This window comes from Schistosoma mansoni, chromosome 6 (genome assembly GCF_000237925.1).
Source record: "Schistosoma mansoni strain Puerto Rico chromosome 6, complete genome".
Classification (NCBI taxonomy): domain Eukaryota; kingdom Metazoa; phylum Platyhelminthes; class Trematoda; order Strigeidida; family Schistosomatidae; genus Schistosoma; species Schistosoma mansoni.
Genome location: NC_031500.1, coordinates 16,628,334 through 16,648,399, shown reverse-complemented (window position 1 = coordinate 16,648,399; position 20,066 = coordinate 16,628,334). Strand labels below are relative to the sequence as shown.

At 37.9% G+C, this 20,066-nt stretch overlaps 1 protein-coding gene across 1 annotated transcript in view; it reads left to right on the top strand.

Moving 5' to 3' along the window:
• The window catches only part of Smp_016630.1 (putative trimeric G-protein alpha o subunit), a gene marked incomplete at its 3' end in the record, with an annotated part of 40,272 nt that overhangs the window by 17,674 nt on the left and 2,532 nt on the right, over nucleotides 1-20,066 (top strand). Inside the window, exons 3-4 of the mRNA XM_018798421.1 lie at nucleotides 4,859-4,901; nucleotides 10,285-10,426. Coding sequence (XP_018653364.1) covers nucleotides 4,859-4,901; nucleotides 10,285-10,426 — 185 coding nt within the window. The remainder of the gene's footprint in view (nucleotides 1-4,858; nucleotides 4,902-10,284; nucleotides 10,427-20,066) is intronic.

Genomic DNA, 20,066 nt, shown 5'->3' with positions numbered 1-20,066 from the left:
CGATTACTCTCTCCCTTATTCACAGCTACATTTGGCTAAATCTTGTACAAATGTTATTTTCTATTTTATGATACGATGTGGTCTGTTTGATTGGTATATAAACCCAGTATGTTTGAAATAAATGATTCATATTGCAGAGGCTGTTATTGGTGTTCTGGAATTAACTGTCTGGGCTAAGCGGAAGGCAGGACCGATAATTACTCTAGACTGCTCGTACGGGTTTCATGTGTCATAGGTCCGATCGATAATTCACTGCTTTCTAATTGGCGGCATCGTCACGTCATATATTAATTGGGGCGCAAACCCATAAGATATAACAATCCATTGTAATAACAGCACGTATGGAATTTACCGGGTTTTCAACTTCCCCCGAAGTAAATGATTCATTTTTACTGTTCGTGAATGAAATATATGATGATATCTTGAAGACTTAAGTCCAGCTAAATGCTCTCAATGTGTTCAGACGATGAATAACTAATCATTGAATATGTTGGTATATCTATCACTCATTAAATTTATAAACCTTGGTGAAAGATGATAAGTGATAGGATATTGTTTTATCAGTTATCTGCTTTGCAGGTATTTATAATATGATAATGGAATAATCATATCATTCATATCAAACTAAGGAAGGTATAGTTAGCCGCCGCCTCCCAACGAAATCTAAACCTATGATCTAAGTAGTAGCATATTGTTTATAAGATCTATAAGGTAGTGATCTTAATTTATCAGTGCTATATTAGAAGAGTACAACTGTAAAATTTATAATTTTCTTAACATAATTTCATCTTAAATCAATTTTATTTTATTTTATATAAACACATAAATATTGGTACAAGGAAGCACCAGATATATATACGCCGCACAAATCTCATTTAATTTGTGTGAGGGCTGTGATACTGTCCAGGTGCCCAAACCGAAGCAGGTGGTTTTCTTAGGAGGCCACACCCGGAGCTTTTGACCTAAAGATCTGATCCACAAGGCAGTGGAGCATCGTGAGGAGATGCAGTCCCATGGTAGCCGGTGATCAACGATTGATTCATATGTCATTTATTCCCTCAGGATACTGGAGCCTATGTGCACCATTGGTTTGGAATGAGGGTTTTCCAACTCCCCTAGGTGAACTTTTCGTGTCCACCGGTGCTGTTAAAGTGCCGGATATTGGCTTTTCGTCCTCTCAATTTCGTAAACAACAGTAATGCCACGAGAAGTCAGTAAGTGGGACTTCCCTGTCACAGGCTGTATACGTATGGTCATGTGAGAGCATTTGGAGAGGGAGAGCGGACTCTCCCCACTCTGGGCCGTACCAGGGCATTTGGGGGCAGTTTATATGAATAGTAATGTTCTCGTAATTGAGTGCAAAATATTGACTGGTAGGATTGTTCTGTTGAGAATTTATTAGATAAATACTAATATACATTTTCATTGATCTTATCTTTAAGACTTACATTTTATTAAACCTTATGAGTCTATCTATTTTGTGGGACACTTCATTACTGTTTATTTAACTCAACATTATTAAAAGCATTTTCATTAAAATCCTTTGACTATAAACTTAAGGAGTTAAATTTTAGTAACTTGTGTAACTGGTTATACCTTATTAATAAAAGAACAACTACCTTTGTCAACTAGTGGAATCAGTTTTGTTTTAAAATTGTCTTCTGATCATGTTTTACCAGTTTCTGAATATCAATCACTTTCACAATTTCAAGGAAGCTACAAGCCAAATATACATTCGCAGTGTGATTTACTTTAGCTCGAGTAATTATCAACGTACAAACAATTATTTATCAAAGATGGATAGTGGCTAGCAGTGGAATCCAGGACGCGCGTTTCGTCCTATTTGGGACTCGTCAGCTAGATGTACCTGCATCTCAGAGTTGATGTTCACTCTGGGACTCGAACCCAGGCTATATCGAGGCAATACGCACAGTATGCACATATGCCAATTAGAGACTGACCAGTTGCAGTCCTAACACATCGATGGGAAGACTCAAACAAGCAATACTAAGTGAATTTAATTATTTATCAGCTATTTTATCGTGTATTCGGATCATATGAGGAAAGTTGCGAATCTCCTTTTTAAGCGAAGACTAATAGCCGGCACATCATTCTATAAATAGGAAGCACTATATAACGTTTTTACTCGCTTATCATTTCTTGAAAGTATATTCCCTTGACGTTATAAAATCGAGGATCCGGTAATTTTCGTCTTGGGGGGGGGAACTAACCTAACTGTATTCATTTGCAGGGTGATACACACATCGTTTACTTATGTACATTGAAATAGACATTCTCTATCTTTTCGTTATATACGCAGTGAAATTTCTTGCTAGGTAGTATTTGAATTGTTGATTGTTTAATAAAACTCTTTTTGCTGTACTTTCATTCTTTGATTGTAAAAATGGTCATATTGGTTGAGTAAAAATGAAAATATGAAACTTCATACCTTGTCCACCTTACCTTCATGGTAACACTAAATATCTAAAAAGATATTACACAACTATATCTAGTACTTGTACACAGATATCCAGTCCAGAAATCTAGTTTTTTAAATATGAATAACAGGATAATTCAAACCGTCCTACTATTGAGAATAATATTTGTATATATTGAACTTCAAGAGGACCATATAACATTCATAACAGAGTGTGTTTATGTGATCATCTTAAATATTATCTTCACAAATTAGGTCAGTCAGTCAGCTACAACGTAGGACCAGGCACATTTATGCATCGGTCCAAGTTGCCATACCTCGTTAGCACAACAAGATGAACACCGGATTCATAGAGATAGTTAATTTAGTGGTGGTAGTATATAAAAGAAAGGTTGTATATAAGGATATAGTATAGGAAGGAAGAACGTTATGAAGCAATTTTAATCTTAAGGTTTAAGGGAAGATAAAGAGTGTATACACATACAGCATTGTGATCGATTCTGAGCCATGTCACTTAGAGTCTCCAACCATTGGTTACGATAGTCACACGGACCCCAATCAACGTGGCTCAGACCATGGCCATGTTTCACAGCCGTAAAGTAGAACAGAGCGGACTGCTGCACAGTATACTCGTCCCTTAGTTGATAGACGGATATCTCGTCTTCGCCATAGGTGACGTAAGTTGGCAAAAGCCAAACGAGATTTTTGAATCCGTGCTGAGATTTCGTCAGACACCAACCCATTAGGGCTGACCAGACTTCCAAGATAAGTGAAGTTGTCGACGCGTTCGACTACTTCACTCCCTATCCTCAGTTCAGGTGAGGACGCAGGCCAGTCCTGGAGTAACAATTTACGTTTAGATGGGGAGAAACGCATCCCAAACATCCTGGCATTATTACTCAGTTCTAACTCATTAACTATTTCTCTACTTATGACGTTCACCCATTAATAGATTACACTAAATTAATCTTGTACTGGTTACTTCAGATTTCCACCAGAAATATCATAGTTATGTATACTTTATTGATATTTCTTATTTATACTATGGGATAGCCTTTCACTTTGTTTCGATAATCACTCGAGTTTTTAAATTTAAATAATTCATAAATAATACTAGCTGCTTAACTGGTCTCCTTGGAGTTCTCGTTGTTAGTTTGAAAACGGGTGGGAATTTTGTGTACTCTGTCGATGGTTAACCGGCTATTCATAACACTCCTTTATTTATCTCACGTCTTAACTGGTTATTTCTTCATCTTACTTCACATTGAACAAGACTAGATATTGAAAGAACTGGTTGGCATATTAGATTGTCTACGTTAATCATGTTTATCAATTTCAATAAGAATAATTAGGTGCCTTCTGTGGTTCGCATAATATCTAGTTGGTATATTTGTTCATTCAGATAAATTACAGTTGATTCGATTCTGTTTAATATCTACTCATTAATCTGGTAGTGGTCGCTTGTACGATGACAATGGTAGCCAATTCTTTATCATATGTGAATAAACTTCATGTAGTAGAAGAGTGATTACTGTGTTTTTTCTCATAGCTTATATCTAAGTAGGGGAAAGGTTCATACATATAAGTTGTTAAAATGAGAAAATGTACTAACTTTTTAGTTAATTGGTTCATTTTATAAAGTCTTTTGTGGAGCAGTGGTTTAATTGGTTAAGATATTTGGCTTACAACCAGTCAGATTCTAAGTTTAAACTTAGTTCTGTCTACTTTATGTTGGACAGACTAGTATTGCCATTAACTATTACACTTTAAAAGAGTCCAAATAGATTAACTAAACCCTTGGTTGGTTAATCAGGTTAGTGGTAACGGAGTATCTACCAAACCAGTTGTGCGTGTGACCTCCTGTACATAAAGGGACGAATGGTGTGCGAGCCTATTTCGATCACTGGGTACTATGAGACTGGATGCTGTTTTACTGCCTTGTAGATTAGACTTTGGTTGAAGGCTGTAGGAATGGTCCCTAAGAAGTCACGTGCTTCGGCTCGTGCTCCTGGGAAGTATCATAGCCCCCACAAAATATGTTAATAATTATGTTCGGTGTAACTGTGTGGTACACTCTATGTTTTGGTACCTTGTTATGTAAGATTTTGTATGCTTAAATAGATACAACCCAGCTTTGAACTGAACACACTGTGATCAAAGCTAATGTATTGTTGCCTTAGTGCTCAAACCGAAGTAAGTCGGACCGAATTTAAACCTAAGTTTTAATGATTGAAAATTGAATGCTTCACCTACTAGACCACCACTTCTTATTTAGAGGCTTAGTGTAATACTATCAAGTATTTCATTTTCTAAATAAACATCTACCGATTTACTAATCACATTTTTGTGTTTCAATCTTTCAAACTTTCTACATTGAGATATAATTCCTCACTTTTTTTCTCTCAAACATATACATTTTAGGTGCCGGTGAATCAGGAAAGAGCACAATCGTCAAACAAATGAAGTAAGCTAAATCATTTCAACAGTTTTACTTTTCAATCTTTGTAATAAAATATATTAAAATGTTGATCAACAAATAACCATGACACTATAAGTAGATATCTAGTGTATATCTAGACTATATGTCTACATTACATAATCATGGACTTTCAGTTAGTCTTGAGTGCTGTTAGAGGTATGAGGGCAGTTATTACTTCCCGGTTGCCCACACCGTGGAAATGTTCTTCTAGAGGTACCTGAAAAGAAAATCGGGTTAGAAGTGGTCTTAATGACCTGAGAGCATGACCGCAGTGCCCAAGGGACAACTGCTTGAGGTCGGTCACACACGACCTTTTTGTGTTAGCTCCGTACTTGTTGGGACCTTACCGCTGGAGACGGATATCCATGGGATAAGGGTAGGTGTGCATTTTTAGGGTCGACCTTTTCTAACCCCACCCATCCTTGTGGGAAGGCAGCATCTCTGTTATTCTGGTTGTTTGAAGGAAACACCTTACTGCTGTCACACCTCTGTACAGTCATCAGTACGACTTCGCCTTCGGACCTTGGGTTTGCTGCTTTTAGTCTTACCACTCTTCAACCGACCTGTCTGACATGGTAGGACCTTGAGGAACGATTGTTCCAGCCAGTATAGCTCGATTGGTTCATCACGATAGGCAAGCCCGACCACCACATCAAGGTAGCAGCAACGGTCGGGTTCATGGACTTTAGCAAGATATGTAATAAAATATATTTTCTTCGTGAATTATTATAATAATGATAACGTATCTTCAAACATCGGAACCATCATTAAGTCTATTTAAGTTTATTGCATAGTTTTCCTCAGTAATCTCTAATAACAATGACCTTTAATTTAGTTTGTTTTTACATATTATTTGGTGAACATGTAGTAATTAGTGTCAATCTATAGTGGAAGTGACTTAACCTAAATGTCTCTGTATATTTCCATGTTACTCGGAATAAGAAATCCAGATTGGTGATTATGAGATAAAATGTTGAGTAGAAGTTATCAATATTATACTGATTGTGTATGTATGTTACAGTTCATGAACAAGTCTAAAATTGGGAAATAAAGATGTTTTTAAGAAATTCATATCTTTGCTCATTGTTTAGACTATGGATACTATAAAAGACTAGTTATACTGGAACACCCTTCATGGATTTAATATAAGTTTGCTGTGTATGGTGTTTTTCTGAGTGGAAATTAGTCATTTGATGGTGATTATTCATATAACATTTGGAGATCTTATTGTTGATCTGATAAACAGTCATTGTTGATTAGTATCCAACCCTGATACCCTTATTGCTTAGTATTCTTCGGACCCAAATCAGAACACGGCTTTGACAAGTTCGTAATTATATTCTAAATAAATCAAGTTGCATGGGAGTGAATTACAGTAAGAAGAACGTTAATATATTTCTAAGTTTACACAGGTAGATTATAAGGTCTTCTCCGATTATCCTCCTGGACTGATTGACTAAGAATGGGTCAGTCAGTGTACTCAATCCTACATTGAACATTCTTTAATCTGTGTCGTGCTAATAGAAGGGTGATAATTATGAAAATTCAGATGGAAAGTAGTTTACGTCGAATAATAATTAGACCCAATAAATATGGGGGAACACTATTGATTATTTGTATAATAATTTGTAAAAAAAGCAAGACAGAGTATTGATTCGAACGATTAGGTGTTATCAAGAATTAAAGAATGTTTAAGTGTTGAACTGTCGTAGTAATCGTTATCTGTAAATTGTTCTAACATACGACTTTGTTAATGTGGTTACTTATTACCTTCCTGAATCGTTTATAATTCACTATATCAACCTTGTACAGGCCATCTACTCGGACATTACTAGTCGAATTAGAGCCTATAAAGAACGACCATCTTCGGAACAGATAACATAAAGTTGTGTTTCTCGGGGCTGACCACTTTATATTTTTATTCAACTTCGTTATAAACATCGTTTGGCACATAACTCTCTGATCGTCTGACTTTTTAGGCATTGATCTTTTTTCGAAGAGATCCACTTATTGACTTAGGATACACAAATGACAGTTCTGGCTGGTGAAGACGCTGACAAAATGCAAGCATGTTTGGAAAGCCGTTCTCTCCCTCCAGATGTAAAATTTTACTTCAGGATTGGTTTATGTTATCCCGTGAATTAGTGGTAGGGACTGAAGTAGTTGAACTCATTGACTGCTTCACTTATGTTGGCGGCCTCATCAGTATTGCCGGTCTGGTGTCTGATGAAACCTCTGCACGGATTCGGAATGCTTGATTGGCTTTTGCTAACTTGCATCACTTGTGTTGTAGGCGAGATATCCGTCCTCCAGTCAAAGGGCGAGTTTACTGCACAACAGTTCTCTCCATCCTACTTTATAGATGTGAAACATGGTCATTAAGAATAAAGGATACTCATAGGTTACGAGTGTTCGATCATAGGTGTTTACGAAGCATTCCTCGTGTATTCTGTGACACAACTGAGTGGGGAGTGCGGAGGTTACTGAAGATATTGTTATGAGCTAAACATTCGATGTCTGTAAATGTCATACGGTTCACTTTAGTTTTAATTAATATCTGTTTTTGTTTATCTGGTCCCCCAAATGCCCTGGTATGGCTGAGAGGGGGGAGAGTCCGCTCTCCCTCTCCAAATGCTCTCACATGGCCACGCGTTTATGGCCTCTGTCAGGGAAGTCCTACTCACTATCTTCTCACACCAGGGGTGTTGTTTACGAAATTGAGAGGACGAAAAGCGAATATCCGGCGCTTCAACCGGGTCGGTGGATACGGAGCATTTATCTAGGGGAGTTGGAAAACCCTCATTCCAAACCAATGGTGCACATGGCCTAGCTACAGTATCCTGAGGGAACAAATGGCGTATGAATCAATCGTTGGTCACCGTCTACCATGAGACTGCATCTCCTCACGATGCTCCATTGCCTTGTGGATCAGACCTTTATATCAAAGGCTCTAGGTGTGTCCTCCTAAGAAAACCACCTACTTCAGTTTGGGCACCTGGTCAGTATCCCAGCCCTCACACAAATTAAATGAGATTTGTGTGACGTATATGTATCTGGTGCTTCCTTATACTAATCTTTATGTGTAATTTTAAAATATGATATCCTGTTCAAAAGATATGTTATGTTATCATGTTGGCTGTTGAAAAACAATCATTTAACAGATTTGAAAAATCAAGTATACTATAATTTACCATTAATTAGAATTATTATTTTTATTGTTACTAGGATTGGTATTATCTCTAATGGTTTTTGTAAATTTTTTCCCTGTTTGAACTATATATTTATTACATAAATCTAATATATAACTTCCTGTAATAGAATTATAAACTAAATAAATTTATTACATAAGGGGATTTATCAAACTTTTAATTGTCCATAAATTCGTTTATTAGAAATCAATGAACTACTTAATTGAACTATAGTTCAATTTTTGTTTTTATAAGAGAACACTTAATTTAATCATGATAGGGTTATTTTATAGTTTAAATAACGAACTGATCTTAATTGAACGCCTATTAACAACCAGGAAGGAATGAACAGTTTTTTTTCATCCTAGCGACCCTTGGCACAAGAATTTGTGAACTAAAGATCTTCGGTACTATACACGAATGCTTAATCTCTAGATCATTGAACCGGGATCTAATAGTGTTAATGTTTAAGCTTAATCAGTTCACGATATTGTCTGATCAATTTCCATTGCCTACGGGGGATATCTGTCTCATATCCTATATGATAAACTCCATTGGTCATACTTTTTTATTAGAACTCTAGGAATGGTATTTTGAAGCTAGTCACTAGTGAAAACATGATTATACTCAGTGAAGGGTTTCGTGGAAATTATAGATCAGTTTTCCGTTTTTCGTATGACAAATATTTGCAATCAATGTTACAAGAGATTTCATCCTATTAAATCTTATGCTTTATTAGAACAACTTTTTCCAACGATTAATTGTGTAGATGGTTCTTTTAACGCAAACTGTGGTATCACAGTTAGAAGAACTATTGAAAAACCAAACTGGCTCAAAATCTCACTCACTTCATTTTAAATTTGATAGGTTGGTCGGCTTGTCATATTCCTAAAACTTGATTTTATTGCTAATTTTTAATATTGGGAATAATTTTTTGTACATCATATATTGAAATAAAGCAAATAGTGACTAGTTTCCAGATGAATTTCGTAAAATGCTAATAAGAGACTGTTATCTTTATCCTTTTCAAAATAAATAGCCAACTGTGACTTGGAGTAGACAAAAACACTAGTCTTAAACATTCATGTCGTATCATTGATACTTATCTAATGCGTGTCTATTTCATCTATCCTTTGTTAGAGTAACGTTGGCAATATACCAATCGACTATACAATTATTGAACTACCGTAAATATGTATTGACTAAGCCGTGTTGATAGGTTCAGACTACATAGATAGGGTTCGGCCGATTATCATTGATATTACTATCATTCCCACCCAAATGCCCTGGTACGGTCGAGAGTGGGAAGAGTCCGCTCTCCCTCTCGAAATGTTCTCATATGGCCACGCGAATATATAGCCTCTGCCAATGAAGTCCTACTCACTGCCTTCTCGTGGCGCCAGTGTTGTTTACAAAAGTGAGAGGACGAAAAGCGAATGTCCAGCGCTTTAACCGGGTTGGTGGATGTGGAGGATCCTCATAGGGGAGTTGGAAAACCCTCATTCCAAATCAACGGTGCACATGGGCTCCAGTATCCTGAAGGTACGAATGGCGTATGAACCAACTGTTGGTCACCGGCTACCATGGGACTGCATCTCCTCACGATGCTCCACTGCCTTGTGGATCAGACCTTTATATCAAAGGCTCTAGGTGTGGCTCCCTAAGAAAACCACCTGCTTCAGTTTTGGCACCTGGACAGTATCACAGCCCTCACACAAATCGAATGAGATTTGTGTGTTGCATATGTATCTGGTGTTTCCTTGTACCAATATTTATGTGTTTAAATAAATAAAATAAATAATCATTCCCACCCTTATAATATTCATCTCGTTGTGCTAATTTGGTATGTCGTCTTTGGTTGACACTATAGATGTATCACAAATTTGATAACCTCTCTTGGCAAAATCTAGTAAGCTGAGTGGTGTCACTTGATTCTATGTATTCGGTGTGGATCATAACACGACACAAATACAAACGTGATTACTGAGCTTTGATTTTGGTTTGTTTACAGTTGGTTTTGTCATACAAATATAGTATGGTACCTTGGGCCAACACGTTTTAATACCAGACCTTATTTTGATTATGACTGACCTATCTGTCACTATGTGAATTATTTGTCGAAAAAATAGACTTATTCGTTCATTTCTCAACTTATCTCAATTTCTGTTTTTTCCCCTTAGAATTATTCATGAAGGTGGATTTACACAAGAAGATAATAAACAGTATAAACCGGTGGTTTATAGTAATACCATTCAATCGATGGTTGCAATTCTCAGAGCAATGAACACTCTTGGAATTCAATTCGGTGATAGTGAACAAGGAGTAAGTCTTGCATTTCTTCTATATTTCAAAAAATAATTTTCCGTAACCATGAAATTCGTTACAAGGAATACAATGAAGAAAATTTTATTTGTATTTTTCACCGGATTCAATTTAGATGTAACAATTAAACTTTTAGGTCACATAATCTTGCTAACTTTACCCTCAAAGTTCAGGGACAGTTCCAAATGTTCACCTTTTCCGATACTCGTCCCGTTATAAAATTAAGAATAGAGTACTCTGTTTTCAGCTTGTTTTCAAATCCAGTGTGCCATCATCTGCCTGATATAAGTTTGATTCTCCTTAGTATGTTTTCATCTGAGATTATTCAATGTTATCTGGTGTAGGAGCAGGCCAGGGGCGACCATACCAAAACATGGAGTTAGTCCATGAAATCAGTGGCAGCTAAACTGAGCCATGTTAACAAATGTAGACTATTTGGTTGGAGTTCGAGTGATTATCGTAACCAATAGCTACAGACTTTTAATGAGATGACTCAAAATCGTTTTCGGTGATCCAGGTGCATCCATTCTTTGTCTTCCTCCAAATTCTGAGCTTCTAAATTGCTCATTACTTCTTGTATTTTTTTAAATTTTACTAATTTATGTTTTCTCGAATCGTATCTTTGATACCTAATTTTTCCTATTACTACTAATACTGTTACTACCTCTACTATTCTGGGATTTAGCCCTCATAGCTTCATCTCGATTTGCTAATGGGCTATGGCAACTCAAATTGGGTAGATGTTCATACATAAGGGTTCTACGTCATGATTGACTGACTGACTGAAATTAGTCAATAATGAATTCAGTACTATAATTTTAACAGCTATCTATCTGTTCATTAAAATACTTATTACTAGAAGTTATTTTCGATGGAATTCTAAAATTCATTTATTCTAAATGTTTACGGATTTAATTGAAATCAATATCATTGTCGGTATCTTTCCACATGGAGACTTTTATCTGATCCCAAGTGAAGTATCATATATAATGATGATAGGAGATAGTTACTATAAAGAAATATTATTAATGTAGACGTGTGACATCAAACAGGTTCAAAAATCACTGTGATTTGTTCTGTCAATTCATAAATCTTTCACTAAAAAAATATGCACGAAAAGGTTTTCTCTTTTTTTTTTTTGAAAATCAATAACCCCATTCTGTGCACTTTTACGTCATTGCGTAACTATGATGATTTTCTTTTTGTGAGTTAGTGCATAATGACGTATTTAAGTTTATGTTATATTATTTATCATGGGAACAAGGAATATTGTTTCCTTTTTTTATATTCTCTTTTCTGAACTCATTAATCTTCGTCCAGCACAGGTGTATACACTCTTTATCTTCCCTTAAACCTTAAGATTAAGATTGCTTCATAACGTTCTTCTTTCCTATACTATATCCTTATATACAACCTTTCTTTTATATATTACCACCACTAAATTAACTACTTCTATGAATCCGGTGTTCATCTTGGTGTGCTAACGAGGTATGGCAACTTGGACCGATGCATAAATGTGCCTGGTCCTACGTTGTAGCTGACTGACTGACGTCCAGCACAGTTAGTTAAAAAATATTCTGCATAATGATTATTCTGCTGGTTTAAAAGTATCATTTGACTCTTGAAAAGGATCTTGATAATTACCCCTCTGGCTTAAGTTGAAAAGAAGCATTTATGATTTAACAACAACGATATTTGCTTATTCGTTAATATCATGAGTAAACTCATTCACATTATTGGATGGATAGGATGAATTCTTGAATAGCCTAAGGTTCATTAGTGTTTAGTCTTATTAGGGAATTCCTCGTTACGATATCTTGGAGTACCTGTGTAACAGTTGGACGTAAATCTTTTCTATCGGAGTTAGAAAGTTAGGAGTTTAGTAAACCTAAACAATAAGAATAGCCAAAAGGATTAAAATTACCATAAGGTTGTAGTTACTTATTGTAACACCAGGAATAAATTTCATCACACTTTCGAGTCGTTAGCCATTATATATTTTACACAACTTACCGACCTTACTTAATTAACTATTGAAAGCCAGGAACTACTGGACAGCTATTTCGTACTAGTGTGGAACTCAGTAGTGTGCATCCACGATATTTCGGTGATCGAACCCAGACCTTCAGGTCTAGCGACAAGTGCTTAACGCTTACTGCCACTGGGTTGGCATCCTATAATTTGTATTTTATCTTTAATTAATTCGTGATACTACATGAGCACCTTCCAATTCCACTAGTGAGTAATTACCCCACATCCAACGCGGTTGATGGCCACTGGTCATGGATTTCACTAGAACTCATGAAAATACCTCTTGAGGTCAGAAACTAGTGAGTACGTTATTGTTATTAGCATTAGGGATTTGTGGAAATTGGTAATTTGTATTGCTTACACTACATCACTTTCCATCATTATGCAGTTGGGATTTGTCGACAGAATCTTTCTGTAAACTTCATTTGATAATGCGTAATAAATAAGGTTCATTAAGAAAGTAATGGTGCTGTGGTTTCCATACATTCGCGTTTGAGTTTATTGTAATTTATCACTGAATAATATCTGAACGAAATAATAACCGTGAAACAGATCAATAAATTGTAGAACTCAGTAATTAGCACTATGAACTAGACACTATCATTTCGACTTTGAAATCTGACAAATCGTATTATAATCTTACAGTCTTAATGTCATTCATTATTCATACTTAACTAGAAATTATAGTTAAGATTTTTTGTATCCCACATTATTATGAAGTACGTTGTGGTGTTTTTGTAAACTGTCAGTAAGAATAACCACAGTTCGTATGTTTTTTAGCAGACTACTAGGAAGTCATCTAGTTAAAATATCCGATGCTTACAACTCTTACGTTATATCTATCTCTTCGTTACACTAAACACTTTTCGTTTAATTTTACAACTAACCAGTTATCAAACTCTCAAGGCTATTAATGGCTAATCTATCGATCTTTTTTTAACGAAAAATCATCTCATTTTTCTATGAATGAATGTTGTCAGGACAAAAATGATTGTGGATACAAAATATGAAGGGGTTAGTAATGCTTTCTCATTGTATCAGGATGAGATACTTTGAGAATATAAGAGAGTAGGATTGTGGAGAAAGAATAATAATTTTATTCTGTTCCACTCTTTCATTCGTTATCATAATTGGTCTTTAGTTCAAATCAGACCAACTTACTAAACTACTGGACATACTAAAAGACAGCACTGGTCTATTTACATTAGTATAAAAATTAGGTGAAAAATTAAAGTCAACTGAAATAGGGGTGATATGATTTTTTCCCCTCAATGTTTTGTAAAACTCAGTATCTATTTCTCACAATTGTATGTATGGATACAAACTTAGGATCGTTGAATATACACATGGAATAGATGTAGGATTATATATATATGTCTCTAACTAGGGAAACCAGTCGAATATTGATTAGTGTGTCTTTGAGTTCATAACCTTGACCTACAGCATTTTATCTCAATCATAAATTGGTTACTATACGAAATCATAAAATCAAGACAATCCCTGATTTCGTGAAATGAAATGTACCGAATGTGAAGGTTTTTCTTTTGAAAGCCTAAAACAGTTTTTTTTATTTATTTATAGTTGTCTTTAAAAAAATAATAAAATACATACTGTTGTTGGGGATGTCAAATCCCCAGAACTACTACCTAAATTCATTGAGCACAATATACCACGCTTGTCTTCCCATTGACATCAACCTAGATTGATGATTTGTCACAACATAGTTACACATATCGTATACAAGTAATGAAGGTTAAAATGGATTTCAACTATTTTTTGCCTAGATCTCTGCATTTAACTTTTGTATTAATTCACTCGATAGTTTCATGATACGAGAAGAATGCTTTGAAAAAAATCTGTAACATAATAGTGGCAATCTATCCGTACATAGACCGTGTTTTACAGTTGAAAAGTACATTAATACTTTGGTAAACAGATTAAAATCTTGATTGTGATATTTATTTATTTGAACACATAAATATTGGTACAAGGAAGCACCAGATACATATACAACACACAAATCTCATTTAATTTGTGTGAGGGCTGTGATACTGTCCAGGTGCCAAAACTGAAGCAGGTGGTTTTCTTAGGGAGCCACACCTAGAGCCTTTGACCTAAAGGTCTGATCCACAAGGCAGTGGAGCATCGTGAGGAGATACAGTCCCATGGTAGCCAGTGGTCAAGGATTGATTCATACGCCATTTGCTCCCTCAGTATACTGGAGCTAGGCCATGTGCATCATTGATTTGGAATGAGGGTTTTCCAACTCCTCTAGTTGGACCGTCCGTGTCCACCAAACCTGTTCAAGCTCCAGACATTCGCTTTTCGTCCTCCCAATTTCGTAAACAACACTGGTGCCACGAGAAGACAGTGAGTAATACTTCCCTGACAGAGGCTATATAGGCGTAGCCATGTGAGAGCATTCGGAGAGGGAGAGCGGACTCTCCTCACTCTCGACCGTACCAGGGCATTTGGGGGCTGATTGAGATATAATTGGCACTGACTTGTAAGAGCTCAGTTAGCTCTTTGTATTCATATCGAAATTGTATCAGTTAATATGACCTTCACGTTCTGTGATATGTGAAATGTTGTCGTTAAGATTAAAGAAGACGTACAAGTTCTGTGACGTTGAGTGCATTTAATAGTCTAATTGATTTCCAGTTACTAACAAAATCTGTCTCTTTCAACTTATTTGACCTGATTTAATATTTTCAGATTTTTATTGATATGTTTATATATGTATTTATGTTTGTATGTCAAGGTGAGCGATCAGATGTAGCCGAAATGTTGAAATACCTTTCTTACTTTCAGATGGATATATTTGATTCTGATTACCCAAGTGACCTTGACCCTATGGAGTTCCTTTTTTTTCATAAAGGAATTAGACATCTACTCTTCTCCTACAAATTCGTTCATATATAGATTGATTAAAAGCTACAAGATTAAATATCAGATCATTTTTAAATAAGTTTCACGTATGGGATTCTTTTGTTTTGCGATTCGTTATCGCAGCATTCGAACGAAATCATGCAGTGTAAACACAGGATAGTAAAAGTTTAATTCTGTTGAACTATCTACATAATAATAGTAATAGTAGTAATAATGAAAATTGGACGCCCATAGTCTTTTAATAAAATGATAGATATTTAATTGGGTTAGGCTGATTAGTGTTCAAGTTGCTTAAGAGCGAACTGGGAATCTGGCAAGGATCTTAGGGTTTTCATGTAAAGAACATACGTCTTGAATTTGTAGCAACATTTTTTTGATGAACACATGCAATGTATACGGATTCTAGATTTTGTTGCCAAATAGCATGGAATCTGGCATCGAATTACTTCTTGTCCATATTTAAGTCAAAATGTGTTGTTACTCTTTTCAGAACAGTTTCCAATCAATTTTCGTGTGTTGCTGCTACCTTGACGTGGTGGTCGGGCTTGCCTATCGTGATGATCCAATCGAGCTATGCTGGCTGGAACAATCGTTCCTCAAGGCTCTACCATGCCAGACAGGTCTGTTGAAGAGCGGTGAGACTAAAAGCAGCAATCCCAAGGTCCGAAGGCGAAGTCGTACTGCTGACTGTACAGAGGTGTGACAGCAGTAAGGTGTTTCCTTCAGACAACCAGCATGACAGCGATGCTGCCTTCCCACAAGGATGGGTGGGGTTAGAAAAGGTCGACCCTAAAAATGCACACCTCACCTTATCCCACGGATTTCCGTCTCCGGCGGTAAGGACTTTTGAAGAACGGAGCTAACACGTCAAAAATCCCCCACAAAAAGGCCGTGCGTGACCGGCCTCAAACAGTTGTCCCTTGGGCACTGCGGTCACGCTCCCAGGTCGTTAAGACCAACACTAATCCAACTTCTTTTTCAGGTCCCTCGAGAAATACCCTTCCACGGTGTGGGCAGCCGGGAAGTGATACTAGCCCTCATACCCATAACTGCACACGAGACCAAGTTGGTCACTTTCAAATCCTTCCTACACCTCCTAATAACTCTGTTATCTCCACGACTAACCCTTCCCACGTCCTTTTATCACCTCGCACCGCTAGGGCAAACGATTCGAGTACACAGAACGTTATTCCTGGTCTCCTGAAACCACGCTCTAAACTACATGTAGGAACTTTTAATGTCCGAACATTGTGCCAAATAGGACAACAGGCTTCCTTAGCTAGGACTCTAGAATCTTACACCATCGATGTATGCTGCGTCTCCGAAACGCGCATACAAGATCCGAGTAGTGTCATTCATTTGACCGCACCTAATCAAAATAAAGATTCATCTCGATACACGCTTCGTGTATCTGGAAGCCCTGATGCTGCTTCCCGTGGCCTCGCTGGAGTAGGTATAGCATTAAGTCGTAGAGAAGAACTAGCTCTTTTAGACTGGATCCCAGTAGACAGTCGTCTATGCGCTGTCCGACTAAACGGTTCCGTAAGGACCCGGAAAGATAGGGAAACTCGTCGTTGCCTCTTCGTCGTCTCTGCCTACTCTCCCACTGACTGCAGCTCAGACGATATAAAAGATGAGTTCTACAGGAAACTTTCTGACCTTCTCCGAAAAGCTAGGCGTTCTGATGTAGTAATAGTAGCAGGTGACTTTAATGCTCAAGTAGGTAAACTAAGTGAAAGGGAAAGACACCTGGGTGGATCTTATGATGTCGTGGCGAAAAGAACAGATAATGGCGACCGTCTGTTGCAGCTATGCTCAGATAACCGCCTATTTCTTGCAAATACTAACTTTAAGCATAAGGAAAAACATCTTTTGACATGGCGACCCCCGAATTCGTCCCAACGTTGGACCCAATTAGATCACATCGCTATCAGCCACCGATGGAGGGGCTCGATAGAAGACTGTCGCTCATTCTGGGGCACATGTTTAGATTCAGATCATGCTCTAGTGCGAGCACGTATTTGTCTGCGTCTTACTGGACGTAGGAAAGACACTGCAGGGAAGCCTCTAAGGGTTCTACTTAATGGTAGGCAAGCTAAGAATATATTTCAGGAACAACTAGAAAAACAGTTAGGCAGCCATGTAAGTTGTGTCCACCCCGAGGCAGCGTGGAATGACATCCGAAAAGCTGTGGAATCAGCAGTGATATCCGCTAATAAGGTAAACCATAACGTTAGGGAGAAACAATGGATCTCGGCAGCATCTACCGCACTGATAGATGCTCGTAAACTCATCCCACCTGGCTCTGAGCATAACGAAGAGCGGAGTCAACTTAAGCGCAGGCTTATAAGAAGTCTACGTAATGATCGTGAACAGTGGTGGGTAGCGAAAGCAAGAGAGATGGAAAAGGCAGCGGCAATAGGTAACAGTAGGCAGCTATTCAGACTCGTTAAAGAAACCGGTATTAGGAACCCGAATATCAGTGAAACCATCTCAGATAAAGATGGGCATATAATTCATTCTCAATCCAGGAGGTTGGATCGATGGGCAGAACACTTTAGTAATCAGTTCAACTGGCCTTCAGCCACACTTCAATTACCCACGATCCCCAGTCATCCTGAATGGCAAATTGATGTAAGTCCTCCAACCCTCTGCGAGGTTGAAAAAGCTATAGGAAATCTGAAGCGAGGGAGAGCAGCAGGCCCTGACAGGTTGACCCCTGAGATTTTTAAGGATGGTGGTCCAGTACTAGCAGTGAGATTGACTGAGGTCTTAGGTAGAATCTGGGAACTGGACGTAATTCCATCTGACTGGTCCCAATCACTGATTGTGCCAGTCTATAAGAAAGGACAAAAGTCCTCCTGTGAAAATCACAGAGGGATCAGTTTGACTAATATAGTGTCTAAAATATTAGCTTCAATAATACTAGGTCGCCTAACCAAAGCTCGTGAAGAGCAGACTAGAGAAAACCAGGCTGGTTTTCGACCTGGACGTGGTTGCATAGACCAGATATTCACCCTACGTCAGGTCCTAGAACATAGACACAAATTCAGACGTCCCACAATAGTAGTATTTCTTGACCTTAAGGCGGCATTTGACTCCGTTGATCGTGAGGTTCTATGGCAGTGTTTGTCAGTGAAAGGAGTACCAAAGAAGTACATTAACCTCATAAAGGCTCCCTACTCGAACACAACTGGTCGAGTTAGAGCCTATGGCGAACTGTCATCAGAACTGATTACCTCAAGTGGCGTTCGTCAGGGCTGTCCACTCTCCCCATTCTTGTTTAACTTTGTCATTGACATACTTTTAGAGATAGCACTTTCATCAGCTAAACCTCCAGGAGTTGAACTTTTACCGGGAGGCTCACTTGTTGACTTAGAATACGCCGACGACATAGTTTTACTTGGTGAAGACGCTGACAACATGCAGAGTCTTCTGTCCACTATAAGCAACTATGCAGGCATGTTCGGGATGCGATTCTCTCCCTCGAAGTGCAAAATGTTACTTCAGGATTGGGTTGCAGCGACACCTGAACTAATGATAGGGAGTGAAGTAGTTGAGCGTGTAGACCGCTTCACTTATCTTGGGAGTCTCATCAGCCCTTATGGTCTGGTATGTGACGAAATCTCAGCACGGATACAGAAGGCTCGTCTAGCTTTCGCCAACTTGCGTCATTTATGGCGTAGGCGAGATATCCGTCTACCAACCAAAGGACGGGTTTACTGTGCAGCAGTTCGCTCCGTCCTACTTTATGGCAGTGAAACATGGCCAATAAGAGTAGAGGATATTCGTAGGCTACTAGTGTTCGATCATAGGTGTCTTGGAAGCATTGCTCGTATATCCTGGGACCACCGGGTAAGTAATGCAGTTGTTAGGAAACGAGTACTAGGTAGGGATGGCAAATCGATTGATGAAGTAGTGAAACTTCATCATTTGAGATGGCTGGGACATGTGTTACGTATGCCCGACCACCGACTGCCCCGACGTGCAATGTTTCATGGTGTAGGAGTAGGTTGGAAGAAAGCTAGGGGTGGCCAGACCAAAACGTGGCACAAATCAATGAAGTCACTGACAAGTGGACTGGGCCATGTTGGTAGGTGTAGACTACCTGGTTGGGATTCGCGAGATGACAGCAACCGATGGTTAGAGACCTTGAATGACATGGCTCAAAATCGTTTGCAATGGCGAAGATGCATCCACTCTTTGTGTTCTACCAAATTCTAATCTTCTGAATTCCTCATGTCTTTATCTTTTTCTCTTTCCAAATTTATTTCACTGTACTATACTCCTTCAATAATTTCTTGAAACCCCTAATCTTTTGGATTTCTGATTATACTCCTACTACTTCTACCACTATGGGATTTGAATCGACAACTGCATCTCTGTGCTAATGTGGTATGGCAACTCGAACTGATGTACGTACGTACGAAGTTCTACGTTGTGACTGACTGACTGACAGGAAACGCAATTTCTCTGCTAGTTAGCACCCATCATCAAAATGTATCTGCAATTTCGAGGGGACTGATATTTTCTGTGTGGTTTGACCCTGCGTCACCAAACTTCGCAACGACTGATCTTCTATAGGACTGGGATGTTCGTTAATGAGCAGTCAATAAGTGATGATCACTGTTATGTTTGTTTAATCGTTTCTAGTGCTAATCTACCATATCTGACTACTTCTAAACTAACTGCCTAACAGGATTAGTGTTAACGCGAGTTT